This window comes from Notolepis coatsorum (genome assembly GCF_963971535.1).
Source record: "Notolepis coatsorum genome assembly, chromosome: 7".
In the NCBI taxonomy this organism is placed as follows: Eukaryota; Metazoa; Chordata; class Actinopteri; order Aulopiformes; family Paralepididae; genus Notolepis; species Notolepis coatsorum.
In genome coordinates, this window is record NC_140171.1 from 141,284,818 (window position 1) to 141,308,893 (window position 24,076).

Here is a 24,076-nt window from a genome sequence, read left to right on the forward strand (position 1 = left end):
GCAGCAGGTGCGGCGGCGCCCACTTGGAGGTCCTGCATGACATCAACAGGCGTCCGCCAGGACAACAAAGTGGGCCCGTCACGGTAATGTACCAGGCCGAGGCGGTGGCACCAGTACCAAAGATCCACCAGACCGCTCCCTACTGTACCGACTGCTACAGCAGACACTGGGAGTCACGGTGCTACTCGGACGACCGCGAGTCGGCACCACTCCAGAAGATCCAAGGCAACCGACCAACAGGAGTGCTCCACATTGACCAGCATAGCGGGACCCCCCGAGTGCTCATCAAAGTGGTCAGAGTGCTCCTGAGCTACGAGGACAAGGTCCTGGACACTTACGCCGTCCTGGACGATGGGTCTGAAAAGACTCTCCTCCTCGCTTCCGCCGCAGCCCAGTTGGGCCTGCGGGGTGCCAAAGGTACTATGACAATACGCACCATCAGAAGGGACCAGAAGACCATAAAAGGTGAAAAGGTCTCCTTCAAGATAGCAGCGGTGGACCAGCCCGAGAAGCAGTATAGTATTACCAACGTCTTCACCAGCCACGACATAGGCCTATCACAGTACACCTACCCCATCCCACAGCTGATGGCGAAGTATGTGCACCTACGTCAACTACCTATACCGCCTATCGACGGCGCAACACCGACCCTGCTCATCGGCTCCGACCACGCGGACCTCATTCTCCCAATTGAGGCGGCCCACATCGGACCCAAAGGATGCCCAGTCGCGGTTCAGACCCGACTGGGGTGGACGCTCCAGGGCCCCCTCTACGGACTTGACAGTCAACCCACGTCTACACGCTGCCTACACACAAAGGCGAGCGACACCGGCCACTCCCTCGTACAGCCCGTTGAGAGGCTATTGACATTAAGCGAGAGGCCTGTGAGAGAACCGTGGGCACAAGAGGGAGTTCGGAACTCCACCCCCCTCAGCTGCGCTCCAGACGTAGCTGACCTCGAACCCAGCACCCCAAGCGACTCCTTGATGGGGCGGCCGGAACCGGCCCCTCCTCAGACGGGGTACAGAGCAAACAAGAGAAACAGACGGAGGAGGTGGAGGCGCAGCCAAGCACAGATCAAAGCAGTCTCAGGCCCGCTTCCTCCTAACCCCCCTACTATCCCTTCCAGCCCGTCAGAAGCGGGTCAAGGACGGGGACAACTTAAAAGTGGACACAGTCGTCATGATTATCGACCAGTCACTACCCCGAGCTATGTGGCCGGCCGGCCGCGTAAGCAAAGTGATCACTGGTGCCGACGGAAAGGTCAGAGCGGCAGAAGTGCTCGTCCAGGGGCGGACATACACCCGACCCGTGGCGAGGCTGATAGAGTTGCCAAGGCTCCCCGACTCTCTTAATGACGATCATGACCCACTGACTTTGTGAATTGCCCTACCCTCACAACGGACATTGAGTAGTGGACAAGGCGGTTAATCTGTCTCTGCTTATCTAATTAGGTGCGGACTAATTAGGAGGCGGCTGTTACAAAGGGTCAGATTAAACCGAATATATATATTTATTACTTGAGATATATTGTATAGTATTTGTATATCGTTTGATATCCCTTGTATATTCTTTGTACATATACACGGAATATCCCTTTACCTAGTACAGACCATAATATTTTGTTCTCCTATTGGAGCCACGGCCATACCCCCCAATGTCTAGTTCAAAGCCACCGCCAAGGCTTGTCTCAACATGCCCAGGTTTGCGCAAGAATACGAGACAGAAATAAGGCTGGTACTAGATTGTTCAGCGTACGTATAAATACGTCGCAGGTGGATACAGCAGTTAGTTAACCTAGAAACGTGTTACCCTCAAAACGTTAAAGCCTTCATCACAAGTCAACGACCAAGTGAAGTGAGCAACCGTGCATCTAAATAGAGCACTTATAACCGCGTGCGAATAGGACAGTAAAAGTGTCAGAGCTTAGTGGAATAACGTCAAGTTCGACCTAGTTAATGTGAAGTACCGCGCACCGGAGAATCTACACCGGTGAATGCAGAGCCTTTTCCGGCTGGATTATTGCTTTGGTCCTGTGGCTGTTGGAGCGGAGGAGAATCGTCTACACCCACTACTGTGTGGGATTTACCCGTGAGGAACATCACTCGAGCCCGTCTCTAGGAGAGGCTGGCTGGCTTTCACCTATGCTGCACGCATACTTGGATTATAGCTGCTGCTTTCGTCTGCCGATCAAGGGAGTAATGTACCGCCTCCCGTAGCTGGAGCTTATTGATTCCTCGGTGATCCAGACTTTTGCATTCGAACATTCCTCCCCCTGCTGGCTTACAACCGGAGGGACCCTTTTAGTATCTCCAGCGGACCTACTAGTGTACTATATATAATTCTTATGATACAGGTGGTATTAATTATCTCCTGCGTAATATTCTCATGGACTTACGCTCTTGACCTATTCATGCACATTCTTCGCCTTACAAGCGCAATTCATAATTATCATTCTGTAACCTACCGTTGCTATAATAATAAATATTCTAAACCGTATTTGTTGTGAAACCGTGTTATTGTGGGACTGTTCATCACATATACCTGTGTACTGTATGGCCAGTAGTAATGTACATAAAGCAGTAGTGGTTTAATGATACCATACTTATTAATACAGTCAGGGAATTGTACCCCTCAGTTACAATAATAATAATAATAAAGAAAAAAAAAGATCTCACTATTCAGATCACATTTGACTTTCATACTGACTAAATATTTTGTTTTATAATTATTTTTGAATCGACAAACACTATTACATCCCTTAAGCTCGCTTACTGCTACACACACACCGGTCAGTCAGGATGCTCTGAAACTGATTGATTGATTGATTGAAAACGTTATGATCGCCGGGGACGAGTTAAGACGTCATTCCTAGCCATGCTCATTCTGCCGAAGACGCCGTAACTCGTCTTTGATGTCAATATTTCAAAAATCTGTCATCGAAATCATATTTCCTTTCCGGAGCCCTGAGACACACTGCAAAGCTCCACTCAACTCTCTAGCGGTTCAAGAGCGCCATTTGGTGGCCGATCGGCAGATCGCCAACCGGAAATGAGCCTTTGAACCGGAAGTGCTCATCCATATGTGGTCCGGGCACTCGCTATCGTTAGAGAGACTCCGTCTTGATACAGTGAACATCGATCGGTGCAAATAACCTCGAAAAAACAACATGATTTGGACATATATACTATTATACAACCTGGAAATGGATCGGGCATTTCTCCATCCCATAATAGAAAAAATTCTGTTCCACGCTCATCTGCCAGCGGCGCGAGGAAGCCACGGTAAGATTCAGCGTTATATTCTAACGTGTTCCATATAAACTGCTATGATGAACATATGACCCACTCTGAATGAATCATCTAACGCTGCCCACGGAATTATAAACGATCCCCCGCCCATCCGGTCATCATCAGATGATACGCAGTAACTTCTAGAACAACGTCCAGTTGACATTTTTTATCTCGCGCCGATTGCTATCAAACTGTATTTCATCATCAATATAATGCATTTGGAGCTATAAATCAAGTTCTGGAGAAAGCTGCAGAAAACGATAAAAACATACTTATACTTTAGACCATATTTTAGTATGAATCTGTGAATGAAAAAGTTTAACGTTGCTACACCCTGAACAATACATATAGGACATTGAATGGGCCATAATAATGGCAATTTAGCAATAGAATTTAAAAAGTTATAGCCCTGCAAAGAAGGGGAACTTCTCCATAGACAAATAGAGCTGGCGAGGGATAGTTATGAATTTAACCCATGGCGATTAAAGTGTTAACAGATTGCAGAATGGGTACAATACAGTACGGCTCAATACACACAATTGTTAAGGGGATGCAGACCAGAGAAAGACTTTCGTCTTGTTTACATCAGGGTCCCCCATTTTCAATTCATCATAACATTTATGACATACCAGATTTGCAAATACAGTATTGTTTGTGATACGAAAAGAGTCCAGAAAAGAGAGTATATACATTTGACGTAGAAACTGTACATTGGAGGGGGTTGGGTAGGTGGGGTGGGGTTGGGGGGGTGGGGGGGACTGTACATTGGAGGGGGGGGGGGGTGGGTAGGAGGGGGGGGTGGGTGGGGGACACTGTACAACTGTAAAGCAAAACTGTACATTGGAATATTGACAAAACCATACTTGGTCATTTACTGTACATTGGAGGGGGTTGTGTTAGGACATTTACAGGGGCCAGTTTTGAACTAACCTTTATTCTAGTCAGTTGACTATAATGTACTGTGTGGAAAAGGCACAATAACACTGTGTGTGTGTGTGTGCGTGTGTGTGTGTGTGTGTGTGTGTGTGTGTGTGTGTGTGTGTGTGTGTGTGTGTGTGTGTGCATGTGTGTGTCTGTGCATGCATGTGTGTGCGCGTGTGTTTGTGTGCCTGTTGTGTGCATGTGTGTGTGTGTGTGATTGAATACTTACTATGATGAGGAATACAAAGTAGATGAAGTTATAGAAGGAGTGCGCGTCCATGACGTAGTACATGATGTCAACCCAGCCTTCTAGAGTGATGACCTGCAGAAACACAGACATGGACACACTGGGATCAGTCGGGAAAAACACCGTCCATCTGCAAGCAGGGAGATTTTCACGAAGTAGACAAAACATTTCTGCATGAATGACATTGTGAAAGTCTTTGAGTGTGACGTCTGCCTATCTCAAATTGTGATTCTGAGTCTGAGAAGATTTAATATTCTCAGATGCCATTAAATGGTGATTTTAGATCTAGACTTTAGGCATACAGTCAGCCAAGGATCTAGGGCTGTCCCCGACTAAGGATTTGTATAGTCGACTTGTAGTCGCCAAAATTTGCCGATAGTCGACTATTAGTCGACTATAAAAAAAATGAAAAAATAAAAGTATAATATATATATATTTGTATCATTCCATTTGGGCTGTGGGGGGTGCATAATGTCTGAAGGAGTCGACGGAAGGCTTCTTGTTCTCTGCGAAAGCATGCAATTGGTCCACTGATGGATACATGTTGATATTTGTCTAGTCTAGTGTGTTCATTAGATCGGTGAAATCCTTTTTCAGTGCCTCTGTGCCTGTTTTCATAGGCAGTTAGCCTCTGGTATGCGTGCCATTAGCGTTAGCCACGCTTCTAGGCCTCTTTTCTTTCGTAAAGAATGATACAAATTTTTATTTTAAAATGTATAATAATAATTATAATATTTTTTTGCATTAGACTAAGAGGTTGGCAGTCGACTACGGCTCCTTCCGATCAATTAGTCGACTATTCAACTAATAGGGGTCAGCCCTACAAGGATCCAAGGAACACTGAAACTTCCACAGACCCATCTTGAGTATGTGATGTGTGCACAAAGCAACAACAAAATGTGAATGTAAAGCAACAACAAAATGTACATGAAAATATAATATAATATATATTTCAATATAGCATATCAATTAGACATTTCCGGTATTTTTAAACCTGGACCCTATTTTTCCAATTTGGTCTAAATGAATAACAGGGACAACAATGGACCTCCTTCTCGAACGGACATACGATGAATTCCTTTGTAACTCGATTTACGAACTTCTTTGGCATTTTCGACCAGCTTTGTTTTGTAAATTTGTTCGTAGGACAGACCGGTGTGCGCCTGTGTTTTTAACGGCTTCATTTGGGAGAAGTCCTTGGGGATTGTGGTCACTTCGATTCTACAGACATCCGCAGAATTAAATAATTATAATAATAATAAATACGACAATATTTGTAGCATTAACAATTACGTTTTACATATATAGTCATGACTCAAACAACCATGTCAGAAAATAAATAAATAAGAACTAAACCCAATCGTGCGGATCTAGCTATAGTGTTGTAATGGGGTGTTTAGGAGAAGTGTGTAGGATTCAATCGCAGGACAGAGAAGGGTGAGAGAGACGAGGCACGAGTCAACGTTCCAAAATAATAGGCTTTACTGAGCAATAGTCACGAGGATACACGTTACAAGCACAGGATATAAAAGGCGCAGCCGGGCTGGCTCAGAGGAGAAAACATAAACAGGCTAGAAACGGACTGAGACTCGAAAAACAACACTAGAATAAACAAGCGACAGGGAACAAGGCAGGATAAACGGGGAGCACGACAGAGTAGCAAGACACTGGGAATACAGGGTAAACAGGAGAATGGCGCAACATTGGTAACAGGGGGGCGGAACGAATATATACAGAACCAATTAGGAAGACAAGAAACAGCTGGGCCTGAAGGCTAGGACACAAGAACACTAACACAATGAATACAGACTAGACTAGAACAATATTACAGGGACAGAAAGAATACAACAGGACAAGGACACTAGACTAATAGGCAGGGACATTACAGATTACATGAGACAAGGTTGTGAGCCAGGCAGAGGCTATGACATGTGATAAAATGAAAATGAACGATGACAATAACTAGGGATGTCCGATATTATCGGCCGACCAATATTATCGGCCGATATCGGCAGTAAAATGTGATATCGGAAAATATCGGTATCGGTTTAAAAAAAGAAAAAAACAATAACAATATTTGTTATATATATATCCAGTGAAATTATTAGTTACCTGAAATTATTCAGTTTTTTTGGGGGGGGAAACCCTGCATATATCGGTATCGGTTGATATCGGTTGATATCGGTATCGGAAATTAAGAGTTGGACAATATCGGAATATCGGTATCGGTAAAAAAGCCAATATCGAGCATCCCTAACAATAACACATAGTCCAGAACGGCGTAGTACCGCCGATGAGCACACGATGGTGCCAGAGGATAAATGTTCAAAAAATGCAGATTATGACATATAGTTGAATAGACTGTATTTATATTCCATATACCATCTTGTTTTCTATGATCTGTTTGATGATGTTTGTAATTGGTCCAGTATTGAGGTAGGGATGTCCGATATTATCGGCCTACCGATATTGGCATTAAAATGTAATATCGGAAATTATCTGTATCGGTTAATTTTTTATTAAATTTTTTACATTTATTTAACCTTTATTTACCCAGGCAAGCAAGTAAGAACAAATTCTTATTTTATTTATTGTCAAAAGTATGCATAATGTTGTGTTAATTCCACGAAAAGAGATATGTAATGTTAATTACCTGAAATTATTCCGTTTGTTGGGGGGGGGGGGGGGACCCTGTATATATCGGTATCGGTTGATATCGGTATCGGAAATTAAGAGTTGGACAATATCGGTATATGGGATATCGGTAAAAAAGCCGAAAAGCAGCAAAACGGGCTGCAATGTAATCACACGAGGCAATCATGCACGTCAAAGTACATCCACTAAAAGTGCTTGTGCCACTGACAGACTCAGGCTGTTATATTAAGTGTCTGAACACTCTCCCATTTCTTTTACTACCTCCTGATTCAAACATGAAGTCTCACTATGAAATCCTGTGAGGCGTGAGGAAGAGGACGGTGGAAACTCGAGTGAGTTGGTGAGGAAGATTAGTCTTAAGGTGCTCCCATAGTCGAGTGGACCGTATGCGGAGCGGACTCCACGGAGGTCCGCACGGACACTTTGAGCTTTCATAGTTGAGCGGACCTCCGCGGACCAATTTCCTACATGTCTCGCGGCAGTTTACACAATTTTTCCCACGCTGTTCAACTTCTGTCATGTCGTCGTCATCCGATGTCAAAATAAAGAGTCTATGTTTAGAAATAAAACTGGCAGTTTTACACACTTCATTTAGAAAAGCCATTCAAACATCTCAAGCTTCTTCAGATGATGAAAAAAGACATGGTCCAAATGTATATGAATTGGAATGGGTGACGATTAGCGATAGTAAAACTAAATTTAGCGTCATCTACCTGCCAACGTTTTACCGGACCAATCCTACCCATTTAATCATGATCCTGCCCTACTCTCACTTGGCACAGAGCGAGTGTTCAGAGTAAAATGCAGATCGGCGTCACATTAAATGCAGGTCGATGTCAACCAAAACGCAGAGCAGCGTTTTGTGTGACACCAAGTGAGCGGCGAGGACGTCCGCACATTAGAAAATTGGAGCTTCGCACTTTGAGTCCGCTTTGAGTCTGCTTTGAGTCTGCTTTGAGTCTGCTTTGAGTCTGCTTTGAGTCTGCTTTGAGTCTGCACGGACCTCTGCGGAGTCCGCTCCAACTACAGTCTGCTCGACTATGGGAGCACCTTTAGTCTTGTTGGAATACAGAAAGCGTCGCTTTATCTAAAATAATATATAAAACAATGGTTTGTGTTTGCTTGCTCATATCTGAATTGTACCAACAAAATGTTTTCATAGACTACCTTTGTTGGTTGTGCTGAAAACAAATGGACAAGAACACTCCTGTCCGTACACTGCACTGTACACTGTTCGTTTTTAAAGCCCTTAACACTTTCAGCGCCATAAGAGGTCCCCATCTCTGCCGCTTAAAGGCCAGCTTAAAATGGTCATTTTCGCGGTGTTTCACGATGTTTGCAGAGCTGTGTGTGTGTTCTGTATTATAGCTGTGGAGACAATGGTGTGGCTTTGACAGACACTACTTGTAGTCCAACATGGAAAAAATTGTTTGTTTCTACACACTGTAGTTTGTAGTTTATTACACGCTAAACATCGCGCATTTTCAAGATAATCCAGTCTTATTCCATAGATCGCGAGATAAAACGCGTTATGTGCAACAAGCCCAAACCGTTCTGGTTGATCCCCTGAAACCCTAAATCAAAGGTATATACCATGTACAGATGTACCTTCACAAAATCATCAAGGGGGGGGGGGGGGGGTCGTTTTAACTCAAAACCGTGATCATGTTTGTCGAGCATGTTTACGTCCGGTAAAACACAAAACTGTGATCGTTAGAAAAACATGTTTCAGGTTCGGTAAAATAGACATAGAATATACCTTACCTTAGCCAGAAGGTATTCCAAAAAGAATAATTTCAAGTGATCGCATCACCATCACGATTACCAGTGTATATGTCTATACATGTTTCGATGATAAATGCGCTTCGACAACGGAATTTCGAGGCGATAGATGTGAACCTCTGTTCAAGCAGGAGGAGGAGCCCTTACCAAAAAAAAAGGAAAACGTCTATCCACGCCAATGCAATTCCAGTTCAGACACAGACGATACTGCCACCTGGTGATATTCTATCGGCATTGCAATTCCAATGTATACAAACGAGCCAGGGACGGCTAGAATGATCCGGATGATGATTTAGAACAGAGATCAGGCAAAAAATATCAAAGGATCAAAACCCGACTTTTCTCGGGTTTGGCGCTCAACCGCTGGCGAGATAACCCGATTTTATTCGTGATTGGCGCAGAATGAATGAATGGTCAGCCCCCCTCCTACATCTCAGACCTCCTATCCCCCTATTCCAACACCAGGTCCCTCAGGTCAGACGATCAGAGGCTCCTGACAGTCCGGAGGTCTAACCTTAAGCTCAGGGGGGGCCGTGCCTTTGCTGTTGCAGCCCCTGAACTGTGGAACAGAATCCCATTAGGCTTGCCCCCTCAACAGATGCCTTCAAGTCTAGACTCAAAACCCACTTCTACTCATTAGCATTTCCCGATGTTCACTGACTCATGCCCTGTTTGCTTGTGTGTCCTCCCGTAAAACTGAAATGTGATTGTTGTCTAGATGTTGTCTAGATGTATCTACCCTCTGTACAGCACTTTGGTTGACATGTGTCATGTTTAAATGTGCTCTATAAATAAATCTGATTGATTGATTGCGCATTGCAGACCACTGGGTCTGTAACATTTTGACCATGGTGACTACTGCCAGTCCAAGAGAAGAAATACTAGACCATTATTTTCCTGAAGAAAAATGTTGTTCCATGAGTGGATACCTGCTGCAGACAGAGTGGAGGTAATGCTATTAGCTAAACTAATTGTGTTGACCTGGCACCAGTACACACAGAAGCTTGGCAGGATAACGGCAAAAACAATTACTCGATAAGCCAGTATTATGTAAAAAAAAAAAAATGAACTGAGTCATAACTGATTATAAAATATAAAATATTATTTCCCCTTTACGACTTCTTTTGTAAACATCCGCTAATTGGTGTTATTCAATTAGACTCCAAATGATGGAAAAATAGGGTCCACGTTTAGAAATACCGGAATTTCCCTTTAAATAATTTATAATGATAATGTCTAGGTGTATAATGTGAATACAAATACATTGACAGAGCGTGTACCGTATATATATATATACCTGGAAGATGGCGATCCATGCATAGCCAATGTTATCGAAGTTGATGGCTCCTTTGTGTGGGTTCACTTCCCCAGCGCGACACTCGTTATAATACTGGTTCCAGTTCACACATGACACTGGCTCATCTACCCGGAGTCTCCCCTCTGGTCCCTGCACCTCGTCGGCCCCGAGCAGGCAGCTGCTCCTGGCCACCCGGCGGCGGGGCACGTCGGAGCAATGGAGCATTCCGTTCTGTCGCTCGGTGGAGCAGATGAAGGGGTGGTCGTCTGAGCCATCTGGCTGGTAGTAGGTTCCCAGGAAAGACAGGTTGTACCTCCTAGAAGAAGAGGAAGAAGAAGAAGAAGAAGAAGAAGAAGAAGAAGAAGAAGAAGAAGAAGAAGAAGAAGAAGAAGAAGAAGAAGAAGAAGAAGAAGAAGAAGAAGAAGAAGAAGAAGAAGAAGAAGAAGAAGAAGAAGAAGAAGAAGAAGAAGAAGAAGAAGAAGAAGAAGAAGAAGAAGAAGAAGAAGAAGAAGTATATTTATCATGCAGTGACACACACATGTGATGGGCGGCACACACAGGAACACACACATGCCATTTTTTTGGGTTGCCGATGAAATTGAGTCTCTGCACTTGACCCATCCTGTCATCCTTCCCCCAAGGGCAGCCGGTAGGGGCTGCGGTGTGGGGCCGCGCCCCGGGGACCAATCCAAGTGCTCCTGTCCGTCTTCGTCAGGGACGCGACAGCAATAGCGATCTGTTGTGCATGTTTTTCCATTGGGTTTATCTTATCGGGAGGGGAAACCCTTGCGAGCACATGGGGAGAACATGCAAACTCCACACAGAAAGGCCTGGGAGATCCCCCACCTGGGTAACTGGCAACATGGAAACCTGGTCCCCAAGCGGGAATCGAACCCTGGACCTTCTAGCTGTGAGGCGACAGTATTAACCACTACACCACCGTGCCGCTAGAACGAGGGAGGGAGAGACAGGTTGTACCTCCTAGAACGAGGGAGGGAGAGACAGGTTGTATCTCCTAGAACGAGGGAGGGAGAGACAGGTTGTATCTCCTAGAACGAGGGAGGGAGAGACAGGTTGTATCTCCTAGAACGAGGGAGGGAGAGACAGGTTGTACCTCCTAGAACGAGGGAGGGAGAGACAGGTTGTATCTCCTAGAACGAGGGAGGGAGAGACAGGTTGTACCTCCTAGAACGAGGGAGGGAGAGACAGGTTGTACCTCCTAGAACGAGGGAGGGAGAGACAGGTTGTACCTCCTAGAACGAGGGAGGGAGAGACAGGTTGTACCTCCTAGAACATCCATTGGCATGCACATTACCAACTTAATGATAACAGATTATCTTATATACTCTGATTCTATTCACATTTGCATACCGCCCCAACAGGTCCACGGAGGACGGACGCCATAGCCCATGTGCTGCACACAGCAGCATCACACCTGGACAAGAGGCAGGGGAACTATGTGAGAATGCTATTCATCGACTACAGCTCAGCATTCAATACCATAGTCCCCTCCAAACTCATAGCCAAGCTCAGGGACCTGGGCTTGAACTATGACCTCTGCAAGTGGGTCTTGGACTTCCTGACGGGTAGACCCCAGGTGGCGTGTAGTCTATTACCAACAAACTTGCAGTTACGTGTTTGCGTTCTGCGATCTGATTGGCCACTGATGTGCGCTCTACGCCCAAACAGCGTGTTACGCTAGTTCTGCCTCTAACCTCTAACAGCCTGCAGCCTGCTAGCATTATCCAATTCATATCAATCGAAATAACGTATTGTTTTCATCTCTCTATATTAACGTGATTCCATCATAAATGTTCAAAACACGACAAGACAGTTTGCATCACTTCTCACGGTTCTCTGCACTTATTCTACCGGTAGTGCGGTAGTTGTTGCCATGGTATTGGGTCTTTGGGTGAATACTTCATTGGCGGGGAAGAAGAACACTGATAGCGGTGTGTGGACCGTCCTGCGAGCCCCAGACCACCGCCCCGCGAGCCCCAGACCACCGTCCTGCGAGCCCCAGACCACCGCCCCGCGAGCCCCAGACCACCGTCCCGCGAGCCCCAGGCCACCGTCCCGCGAACCCCAGACCACCGCCCCGCGAGCCCCAGGCCACCATCCCGCGAGCCCCAGGCCACCGTCCCGCGAGCCCCAGGCCGCAAGACTTGTTTCCCGTGCGCCTAAAATTCGACCTGGTCTCGTCCCGTAGGGCTCGCGGGACGGTGGCCTGGGGCTCGCGGGATGGTGGCCTGGGGCTCGCGGGGCGGTGGTCTGGGGTTCGCGGGACGGTGGCCTGGGGCTCGCGGGACGGTGGTCTGGGGCTCGCGGGGCGGTGGTCTGGGGCTCGCAGGACGGTCCACACACCGCTATCAGTGTTCTTCTTCCCCGCCAATGAAGTATTCACCCAAAGACCCAATACCATGGCAACAACTACCGCACTACCGGTAGAATAAGTGCCGAGAACCGTGGGAAGTGATGCAAACTGTCTTGTCGTGTTTTGAATATTTATGTTGTGTTGATGGAATCACGTTAATATAGAGCAGGGGTGGGCAATTATTTTTCCCGGGGGGCCGAATGAGCAACTGAAAATATGTTGGGGGGCCGGGCCAAAATTCCAAACTCAATTATGCATAATATACATTTTATTTCTATATAAAAAGCAGTAAATGGCATTGTTTTGACCCCTGGTAAGAGTGTATGTTATTATTTGGCAATTAAAAGGTGAGGTTAGCTTTCAAAAATATCATTTATTCAAATAGAATTTATTTCCAAAATGATAAACAAAATGTGAAACATTAATAACAAAGGGCATTTTGAGTTTCATATACTATTGAAACAAGGATTTTCTTAGCTTTCTAAAGACATCACATCATCTTATAGCAAAAAAAACCAAGACATGTCACTGAACTGTGTAAAGAAAAGTGTCCCAGTTTTGTAGCCTTTTTTACTTTACATGCCTATATTAAACATTTAAGAAAAAAAAATATCAAGTGTCCCATTTCACTTGTTATATTTCCACATTTTAGTGTTCTTCAGTTCTTTTTTGTTTCATTCAGTGTGAGAAATCCAGTCTCTGTTGAGCTTTAACAAGTCCATCAAAGTCAGGTTGCATGTCTGAGGTGGAGATGCGAAGCACAGCTGCCAGATGTTCAGGATCTGTACCTGGACTTGGTAAACGTCATGACTGAGAATGTCTGTTCACATATGTAGGTGGATCCAAAGAGAACCAACATCTTCTGAGCATGTCTCCTAAGTGTATATTGTGCGTGTGAACGTTGACATGAAAAGAAAAAAGTAAAAAAAAAAAAAAAAAAAAAAAAAAAATTATTATCATGTAATCTTTCGCGGGCCGGTCAGAATCATCCCGCGGGCCAGATGCGGCCCGCGGGCCGTACAATGCCCAGGTCTGATATAGAGAGATGAAAACAATACGTTATTTTGATTGATATGAATTGGATAATGCTAGCAGGCTGCAGGCTGTTAGAGGTTAGAGGCAGAACTAGCGTAACGCGCTGTTTGGGCGTAGAGAGAGCGTACGTCAGTGGCCAATCCGATCGCAGAACGCGGAACTGCAAGTTTGTTGGTAAAAGACTACACGCCCCCAGGTGGTGAGAGCAGGCAACTGCACCTCCTCATCCATCACTCTCAACATAGGGGCCCCCCAGGGCTGTGTCCTGAGTCCCCTCCTCTACTCCCTGTACACACATGACTGTGTGGCACAGCGGAACAACAACACAATCATCAAATTTGAAATCAATGAATCGTTTTCCAGTCAACATTGTCGAAGCGGATTGTTTTTTTATCGGTTCATTTTCGTTTTATAGCATTTTGAAAAGCCCTCGTTTTCAAGGAAAATATAAATATCGCCCTTTTCTGGAATATTCTAGAATACACAAAAACTTTGTAATTTTTCGGCCTATTTATGAATCGTTTTCAAATAAACGCTAGATAATCGATAGTATATGTGTACGTATGCGCGCTATATAGGCGATCTGAAAAATCGATTCTCTGATTTCCTCAAAGCGATCGCCCACACACACACACACACACACACACACACACACATAGGGCGAATGCTGAGATCTCAGCGAATACAACTCTGATTATCCCAAGACTTGTAAAATAGATTCCTTACCTCAGATCAGATGTTCTCCAAAAAGATCATTCCAATTCCTGATTGCCATTCCAAAAATCGATCGCTTTTATTGATCCAACGCTACATACTGTACATATGTATTCCACGCTGTTCTGAGGCTCCACAATGAATCCGATCGGCTCGGGTCATGCCTGAGAAGTAAAATGTGGATTCCGGATTTTTCTTTTCTCATCCATTTTCATTGAGTCCATTCCAAAAGGGTGCATTACCATCTGGGAAACGATAGGGGGCGGTTTTTTCACATCTGAGCTCCTACAGGGGCTGCATACCAACGGGAGACTCGGTTGAAGAAATATGAATTCAGATTGCTAATACAAAAAATAAAACGATAATTGTCGTCATGGGCATTCAGGCATTGGGCTGATAAAACGTCTTATCACGTTTTGGGCATTGAAAGTGTTAACCCTTTCACTACCACGCTACCAAATGGTTAACCCTTTCACTGTGACAATGCAGAAGGTTAACCCTTTCAAACCTTTCACTACCACACTACAGACGGTTAACCGTATGTATATTATGACCGCTAGGTAGTAGGTACAGACCCTCATCTGCCCCTTGTGTATAGTGTTTACTTTTACTCATAGTATACATATATATTACATGTTCTCATATTGTATATTCAGATTTATGGCTTTTTCTATTACCGTGCCCATACCTATACCTCCCCTCCCCCTTCCCCTGTGTTGCTATTAGTGTTGTCACGATACTGGAATTTCGACTTCGATACGATACTTTGAAAAGTATCGAAAGTATCGATATTTTCGATACCAAAAAAAGAAAAAAAATATATATATATATATATATATATTTTTTTTTTACAAATTTTGCTTTTGTTGCTGGTTGATTCTCCTCAGCTTCTCTCTGATACTATAAGAGAAGATAAATTATAACACTTTTAAAACCATTTGTTTATCTTTAGATCAGACATTTAAATTATCTAATCTAAATCAAACCCTCTTAAAACAAAAACCTGTTTAACCTAGCCATCTATAAAACATCATGCTAAAACTGTGAAACAAACTCCCCTAAAAGAAAGAAATACATAGCAAACATGACTCAGTTATGCAATAGTGCTGCTGCTTTTTATTTGGTTAAAACAACAACTACAACAATTTTCATGACGGCGAGAGAGAGAGAGAGAGAGAGAAGAGAGAGAGAGAGAGAGAGAGAGAGAGAGAGAGAGAGAGAGAGAGAGAGAGAGAGAGAGAGAGAGAGATTCTCCGGAGCTATACTCTGAGCATTTAGTAACGTTATATGTTCAACAAGATTGCTGCTACTTAAACACTTCATGGAAACGGGGTCACGTTATGTCGAGTTCATACGTGTACTAGTGTAGTTAGTATGAACTCGACTTAACGTTACTCCGTTCCATGAAGTAATTATAAAGGTGGCCAGCTAGCTAGCATAAACTAACTTAGCTAATAGCTATCGTTGGCACTGCTCTGTAACAACGCTTGCAAATGGGCATCGTGGCATCTTTAGCTTTTCCCCTAAACGGGGTAACGTTATGTCGAGTTCATACGTGTACTAGTGTAGTTAGTATGAACTCGACTTAACGTTACTCCGTTTCCATGAAGTAATTATAAAGGTGCCAGCTAGCTAGCATAAGCTAACGTTAGCTAATAGCTATCGTTGGCACTGCTCTGTAACAACGCTTAGCTTTCCTTTGTCGTTTACTTCAAACCCGAAGTACTTCCAAACAGCACTTATGCTGTTTTCTTTATCCACAAGCACAAGTTGCGGAGGCTCTGCACTGGCCATATTCGGAGCTAAATCTTTTGTTACAAACTGAAGACAGGTCTGCGAGGGGGAGGGCTGCAGTGGAGGCGGAGGAGGGGCAAGCGTGCTCTGCAGCAGCGTGTCTGTCTGTCAACAACTTGCGGTAGAACACTGCGAGCAAGCCAGCTGGTATCGATACTGCAGAAAGTATCGGTATTTTGGGAAATGAGTATCGTTTTAAATATTCAGTATCGATATGTTTCGATATTTCGTTATTTTGACAACACTAGTTGCTATGACACCCACATTTCCCCAAGGGGATCAATAAAGGAGTATCTTATCTTATCATACTGTTCTTATCTAAGGCGTGCAGAGATCAAAACATTAAAACACTGGGTCAACAGGCCCATCCATCTTGCTTTGTTTCTCCTTGTAAGCCATGCAGTCTATATAGCCTGACCAAACAGGAAGTTAAGCCTGACCAAACGGAAGTTAAGTCTGACCAACCAGGAAGTTAAGCAGCACACAGGTTGTCCTTCTATAATTGAGTATGTATGACTCATAACGTCCAGCCCCCCAGAAACCACCTCCCCAACCAAGTTACATAGAACAAATCCATGTATGACCAGGAGTATGTACAGGAGGGACCACCCACCCCCACCCCCGCATTTGGATCTATTATTACCAAGGGGAGAGAGAGAGAGAGAGAGAGAGAGAGAGAGAGAGAGAGAGAGAGAGAGAGAGAGAGAGAGAGAGAGAGAGAGAGAGAGAGAGAGAGAGAGAGAGAGAGAGAGAGAGAGAGAGAGAGAGAGAGAGGAGAGAGAGAGAGAGAGAGAGAGACATCAGGCATTGTTTGAGCGAAAGCCAAGGTACCAAAGGCGCGCTCTGAATTCTTTATTTGATGTGTCTGCTGTGCTGTCTGGCACGTTACCTTTTAATCAGCCTCTCTTGCTCTCTCTCTCTGTGACTCTCTCTCTGTGACTCTCTCTCTCTCTCTCTCTCTCTCTCTCTGACTCTCTCTCTGACTCTCTCTCTCTCTCTCTCTCTCTCTCTCTCTCTCTCTGACTCTCTATCTGACTCTCTCTCTCTCTCTCTCTCTCTCTCTCTCTCTCTCTCCCTTACCCTCCTTTGCAACTTTACATACATTCCTTTGCACAAATCCACATAAAATGACTATATCCACAATACAAATTATTTAGGGAACATACTGTGAAGTTGTATGTTCAAATTGGTAATCTCTCTCCATGCGCAGAACCTTGCACTGGCATACTTTCATTTACAAATCCATCCTAGGTCTGCTTCCACTTATCCGTCTTGTCTACTTCGCAAACACACCAGTTATAGCTTACGCATTCAAAACATCATCACTTATTCCATCCCCTCAGTCCATACTGAGCGTGGTAAGAAGGCGTTCTCCTACTCTGCCCCCTCACGCTACAGCAGAGTCTGAAGCGGGCCAGCTTAGTCCCCCTAGTGAGCTTTAAATTGATGTCGGGTGTCATGGAGAGAGCTTCTATGCTCTGCTCTTGTTTTTAAAGGCTGAATCCTTTCCTCTGCCCCCTCTTTAGCACTTTATGTTTTATGTTGTTGTTGTGATTTATTATGTATTGATTGATGAGTGTACTGTTGCTGTTTACATGTGTAACTGTTGTATGGGCTGCTGTCTGAACAGGTCGCACTCGTAAATGAGACCTCTGTTTAAATAGGTAAACGCCTGTTCCTATTTCCTTCCTGTGGCTCACGTTGTAGGATCGGGTTTAGATGACGTAACGAGTGCATATTTAATGGATTCACTGTGGACAGAGAGCGTCCGATACAGCGCCATAGTCAAGACGCTTGCGTTTAATTAGTGTAATGTTTGCATGTAACAATTTAGAGGGAGCCGTGAACATGCCTTTCATCGTCTCTATTTTGGTGCATATTTCAGTGCCATGGACAGAGTGAGGAGATCTAATTATTATCATCATTAGTCATTTTGGTTCAACTTCACAGAAAGAAGAAATGCATTTAATTACAATAGTTTCTGGTTGATAGTTCTCTCTCACCAAGTAAGCCTGTAAAACCCTTCACTACCACTCTACCAAAAGGTTAACCCTTTCACTGCCACGCGACACAGGGTTAACCATTTCACAACCACACTACAGAAGGTTAACCCTTTCACTAACACACACTACCAAAGGGTTAACCCTTTTCCACTGTGACAATACAGAAGGTTAACCTTCTGTAGTGTGGTAGTGAAAGGGTTAATAGCTGCTGCAGTCTTATCATAACTACACTGAGCTGTTTGTGTGGCTCTGCATGCAGTGAAATAAAACAAACTCCTGTTGTCTTTGTAGCCTGGTTGCCTTGAATCTAGAATAAATGGGTTGAGAACCAAAAAAAAAAAAAAAAAAGGAATGATAAAATTATATTCCCTTAGAATCAATGCCAGCTTCATTCAACAGTCAAATTGCTTTTTAAACCGCTTTTGGTTGCCAGTGGTAGGCTACGGCGTAGGCTAGAGGGAAGATTTTCTGAGGACAACGTCCCATTTTTAAATCATTGTTGTAAAGAGAGAACACTACTCTCCCCTATTGTGCTGCTTTTAATTTGATTGCTGTATTGGTTTCATTATTTAGGCTATATTATTTTAATATATATACTACAAAGCCAAGCTATCCATACCCAATTGAGAGACAGATATAGGATGAGAGGGAGATAGACAGAGAGAGAGACAGAGAGAGAGAGAGAGAGAGAGAGAGAGAGAGAGAGAGAGAGAGAGAGAGAGAGAGAGAGAGAGAGAGAGAGAGAGAGAGAAGAGAGCATAAGAGAGTGAGATAGGATACGAGGGAGATGGGAGTAGTCAGTCACATTATCTAAGATAGACGGATGAGCAGATGTGCGGTCAGGCGGTTAGCGTTGTGATATATATCGTGTGTGTATGTGTGTTTGCGTGTGTGTGCGCGCATATGTGTGTGAAAGTGTGTGTGTGTGCGTCAGAAAGACAGTGATGGAGCGTGACACGACGGTCTGTGTGAGAGAGAGTGGAGGCGACAGGGAAATTCTTAAAAAGTTTGATATGAAAGTTTGTGCTAAAACAGCCAACTAAACCAGAACACCCCCCCCCCGCTCACACACACACACACACACACACACGCACACACACACACACACACACGCACACACACACACACACACGCACACACACATATATACACACATACACAAGGAGATTCATACACAAAGAAAAAAGTCACGCACAAACTAGGCTTGGGCGGTATGACGTATTACGGTATACCAGGGTATTTCGAGATCCCGCCGGTATGATTCTCAATACCGTGACGTCACAGACTGCTATTACACTGACACGGAGTTGATTGTAGTGCACAGCACGCGCCAGCAGAGGGTTACGTGGCTATCGTTCTGGGACTGGGAGCTAACGTTATAGTAGTACCTGGATGGTGCGGGCTAACTGGCTATCGTTCTGGGACTGGGAACTAACGTTATAGTAGTACCTGGATGGTGCGGGCTAACTGGCTATCGTTCTGGGACTGGGAGCTAACGTTATAGTAGTACCTGGATGGTGCGGGCTAACTGGCTATCGTTCTGGGACTGGGAGCTAACGTTATAGTAGTACCTGGATGGTGCAGGCTAACTGGCTATCGTTCCATGATTTGTTTACACGGGTTGCTAAGGAATTTAGGTTTGAGGTTGAAGAAAGTGCACTTTTAGGTTGAAAGAACGACCCTAATGTCAACGTGTTTCAATATAAGCGTTATGTATGGTGATAACGAGTATATTGTTAGCCCCCACCCCCCACTGATGAAAATGAAAGTCATACCGTCATATACCGTATACCGGGGTATTATGTCAGCAGAGTATGACGGTATGAAAAAAATTATACCGCCCAAGCCTAGCACAAACACACATACACACACACGCACAAACACACATACACACGCAGATCCATACACAAAGAAAAAAGTCATGCACAAACACACATACACACGCAGATCCATACACAAAGCCGACTCTAATCACAGATGAGACGAGAACACATCGCGTTTAGCCGACTTAATCCCTTCACTTGTGGATTCTGTCTCCTCACACTACAGACTATTTCTCTACGGCAAGGAGTCCCAGTTGGACCCAAACCCCTCACCACCACGCAAGGAGAAGAACGAGGGACGACGAGACACAGACGGGACCGGCTTATTGATCAGCACACTGATCAGCTCTATTGCAAATAATCGGTGAGTAAAAGGAACCAATTAGCCGAGTTTGATTATTAACCCTTTTCACTACCACACTACAGAAGGTTAACCCTTTCACTACCACACCACAGAAGGTTAACCCTTTCACGGTCGTGAAAGGGTTAACCGTCTGAAGTGTGGTTGTGAAAGGGTTAACCTTCTGTAGTGTGGTAGTGAAAGGGTTAACATTCTGTAGTGTGGTAGTGAAAGGGTTAACCTTCTGTAGTGTGGTAGCGAAAGGGTTAACCTTCTGTAGTGTGGTAGTGAAAGGTTAACCTTCTGTAGTGTGGTAGTGAAAGGGTTAACCGTCTGTAGTGTGGTAGTGAAAGGGTTAACCGTATGTAGTGTGGTAGTGAAAGGTTAACCTTCTGTAGTGTGGTAGTGAAAGGGTTAACCTTCTGTAGTGTGGTAGTGAAAGGTTAACCTTCTGTAGTGTGGTAGTGAAAGGGTTAACCTTCTGTAGTGTGGTAGCGAAAGGGTTAACCTTCTGTAGTGTGGTAGTGAAAGGTTAACCTTCTGTAGTGTGGTAGTGAAAGGGTTAACCGTCTGTAGTGTGGTAGTGAAAGGGTTAACCGTATGTAGTGTGGTAGTGAAAGGTTAACCTTCTGTAGTGTGGTAGTGAAAGGGTTAACCTTCTGAAGTGTGGTTGTGAAAGGGTAGTGAAAGGGTTAACCTTCTGAAGTGTGGTTGTGAAAGGGTTAACCCTCTTGCCGTGTGGCAGTGAAAGGGTTAACATTTCCGTACTCTGTGACTGACAGGGGGGGTGATGGGGGGGTGGGTGAATAAACGCCGTAGCGGATCTCGAACACGAACATGTTCCTGTCAGACGGGGGGGGGGGGGGGGGGTGGTTGCCACGGTTACTCACGTCTTGACGTCCTCTCCCAGGAAGCAGCGGTTCCTCAGAAGCCCCGCCCACAGCTGCACGCCGATGATGCCGAAGATGAAGAAGACGAAGAAGCACAGCGCCAGCACGTTGCCCAGCATCGGCAGGGTGTCCAGGAGCAGGGTCACCAGGATACGCATGCCTGGACACACACACACACACACACACACACACACACACACACACACACACACACACACACACACACACACACACGTGCACACATATGCCGTCACTGTCACATTCACTAGCATACGTGACAGATTTCAATGGTATACGCACACGTTTTTCAATAGCATACGTATGATTTAAGTGACGGTATATCTCCTAAAGGCCCCTCATACACACACGCACACACACACACACGTGCACACACACACGCACACACACACGTGCACACACACACGCACACTCACAGCGTGAGCCGAGGCTACAGTATAATAAAGTATTGACTAGCCGAGGAAATAGGTCAACCGGAATATTATTCTGAGAAACAGAACCTGTCTCCGGGAGTCAGCTGTGAGGTGTTGGTCTAACAAGGAGGCTTTTCAGCTTTTGTTGTCCAAACCAAACTCGCTGGCGCCCAGCTGGAGCCGCATGACTAATTGATCGGTAAATAATTAGAATTCAAACAGTTGGCAGTTGGTGCCTCTGCCTCCACTCACACACACACACACACACACACACACACACACACACACACACACACACACACACACACACACACACACACACACACACACACACACACACACACACGGGGGGAGGGGCGGCACAGAGGAGCCGCGGCTACAGACTGACCCAGGTGTGTTGGAATCAACCTGGGGGAGGAGGGGGAGGAGGGGGAGGAGGGGAGGACAATAATCCACCTGGGGGAGGAGGGGAATCAACCTGGGGGAGGAGGGGAGGAGGGGAGGACAATAATCCACCTGGGGGAGGAGGGGAATCAACCTGGGGGAGGAGGGGAGGAGGGTAATCCACCTGGGGGAGGAGGGTAATCCACCTGGGGGAGGAGGGGAGGAGGGTAATCCACCTGGGGGAGGAGGGTAATCCACCTGGGGGAGGAGGGTAATCAACCTGGGGGAGGAGGGGAATCAACCTGGGCGAGGAGGGTAATCCACCTGGGGGAGGAGGGTAATCCACCTGGGGGAGGAGGGGAGGAGGGTAATCCACCTGGGGGAGGAGGGGAATCAACCTGGGGGAGGAGGGGAATCAACCTGGGGGAGGAGGGGAATCAACCTGGGGGAGGAGGGTAATCCACCTGGGGGAGGAGGGGAGGAGGGGAGGACAAGAATCAACCTGGGGGGGAGGGGAGGAGGGGAGGACAAGAATCAACCTGGGGGAGGAGGGGAGGAGGGGAGGACAAGAATCAACCTGGGGGAGGAGGGGAGGAGGGGAGGACAAGAATCAACCTGGGGGAGGAGGGGAGGACAAGAATCAACCTGGGGGAGGAGGGGAGGAGGGGAGGACAAGAATCAACCTGGGGGAGGAGGGGTGGACAAGAATCAACCTGGGGGAGGAGGGGAGGAGGGGAGGACAAGAATCAACCTGGGGGAGGAGGGGAGGAGGGGAGGACAAGAATCAACCTGGGGGAGGAGGGGAGGACAAGAATCCACCTGGGGGAGGAGGGGAGGAGGGGAGGGGGGGGAGGAGAAGAATCCACCCCTTCATTACCGTCTCCCAGGTGTCAGCCACTGTCTCACTAATATGTACTAATGTACACAAAATAATGTACATAATGTACACTATGTTATAGATGTAAGTAATATATTCATGAATTGTATAGGCAATGTATGTATTAGAAATAAGTACATATATGACATAATCAAACAATGTCAACGGTTTATGTTTTCAGAAATCCTTATATCTCATGACACAAGTCTTAATTAAGGGAAAGTCTGGCAGAGCTCTTTGACCAGTCATTAATTGTCTCCTTAATTAGTGTATAACGTTAACGTTATTTGGTTGCTAAAACCAAATAGGCTGATTGAAAGATAGAAATATATATAGTCCTTTACATTATTTGACGTGGTCATTATGTATATGTACTAGGGGTGTAACGATGCGACCTCACAACGATTAATTTCTATTACGATTATTCAGGCAACGATTCAATGCATCATGAAATCTCTTCATTTGACCACGATTCGATTCGATTAATTTTCGATTAATTTTCTATCAGTTAATTCCCAAAAAAATATTATACACAAATGTGGCTGGGGGAACTGATTCACTCAGCATGAATGGACTATAGGTCAATAAAAACAATACAAAAAAAATAATAAACGTAAAAAAAATATATATTGATTAATTTAGATTATAATCGATTCTAACATTTTCAAATCGATGCAGTTGAATCGTCACATTAGAATCAATGCATTTCGATTAATCGATGCATCGTTACACCCCTAATATGTACCCATTGTACTTTCTCCTGATGCTTACGACAGTGACTCGTGATTCATCGATCTTCTTGATCATGTCCAGTTAGGCTGTGAATTTTGTCCATTTAAACTAAGCTATTACTATAATAACACCAATCATAGATATCAATACAGTGCAGCAGAGAGAGTGGTAAACGTGCAATAGGCTACGTGAAGGTTGTGAAGAGAGGGAGAATGAACTGGACACATGGTGCGTCTAGAGGACGACCGCAGGGTTGGTCCCTGAAACGCCCCGTATCCACGGCGATGTCTTTTGGGCACACAGATCATCCGGTCCAATGGGCTGGCTTTTATACGACCTTTAACCCTTTTACCACCACACTACCAAAGGGTTAACCCTTTCACTACCACACTACAAAAGGGTTAACCCTTTCACTGCGACAATGCAGAAGGTTAACCCTTTCACTACCACACTACAGACGCTTAACCCTTTCACAACCACACTA

The 24,076-nt window shown here is 45.2% G+C and overlaps 1 protein-coding gene across 1 annotated transcript in view; it reads right to left on the reverse strand.

Moving 5' to 3' along the window:
* The window catches only part of LOC311231788 (voltage-dependent T-type calcium channel subunit alpha-1I-like), a gene marked incomplete at both ends in the record, with an annotated part of 346,702 nt that overhangs the window by 249,800 nt on the left and 72,826 nt on the right, over nt 1–24,076 (reverse strand). Inside the window, 3 exon segments of the mRNA XM_084318416.1 lie at nt 4,444–4,536; nt 10,196–10,511; nt 21,169–21,328. Of these exon segments, the coding sequence (XP_084174542.1) occupies nt 4,444–4,536; nt 10,196–10,511; nt 21,169–21,328 (569 nt within the window).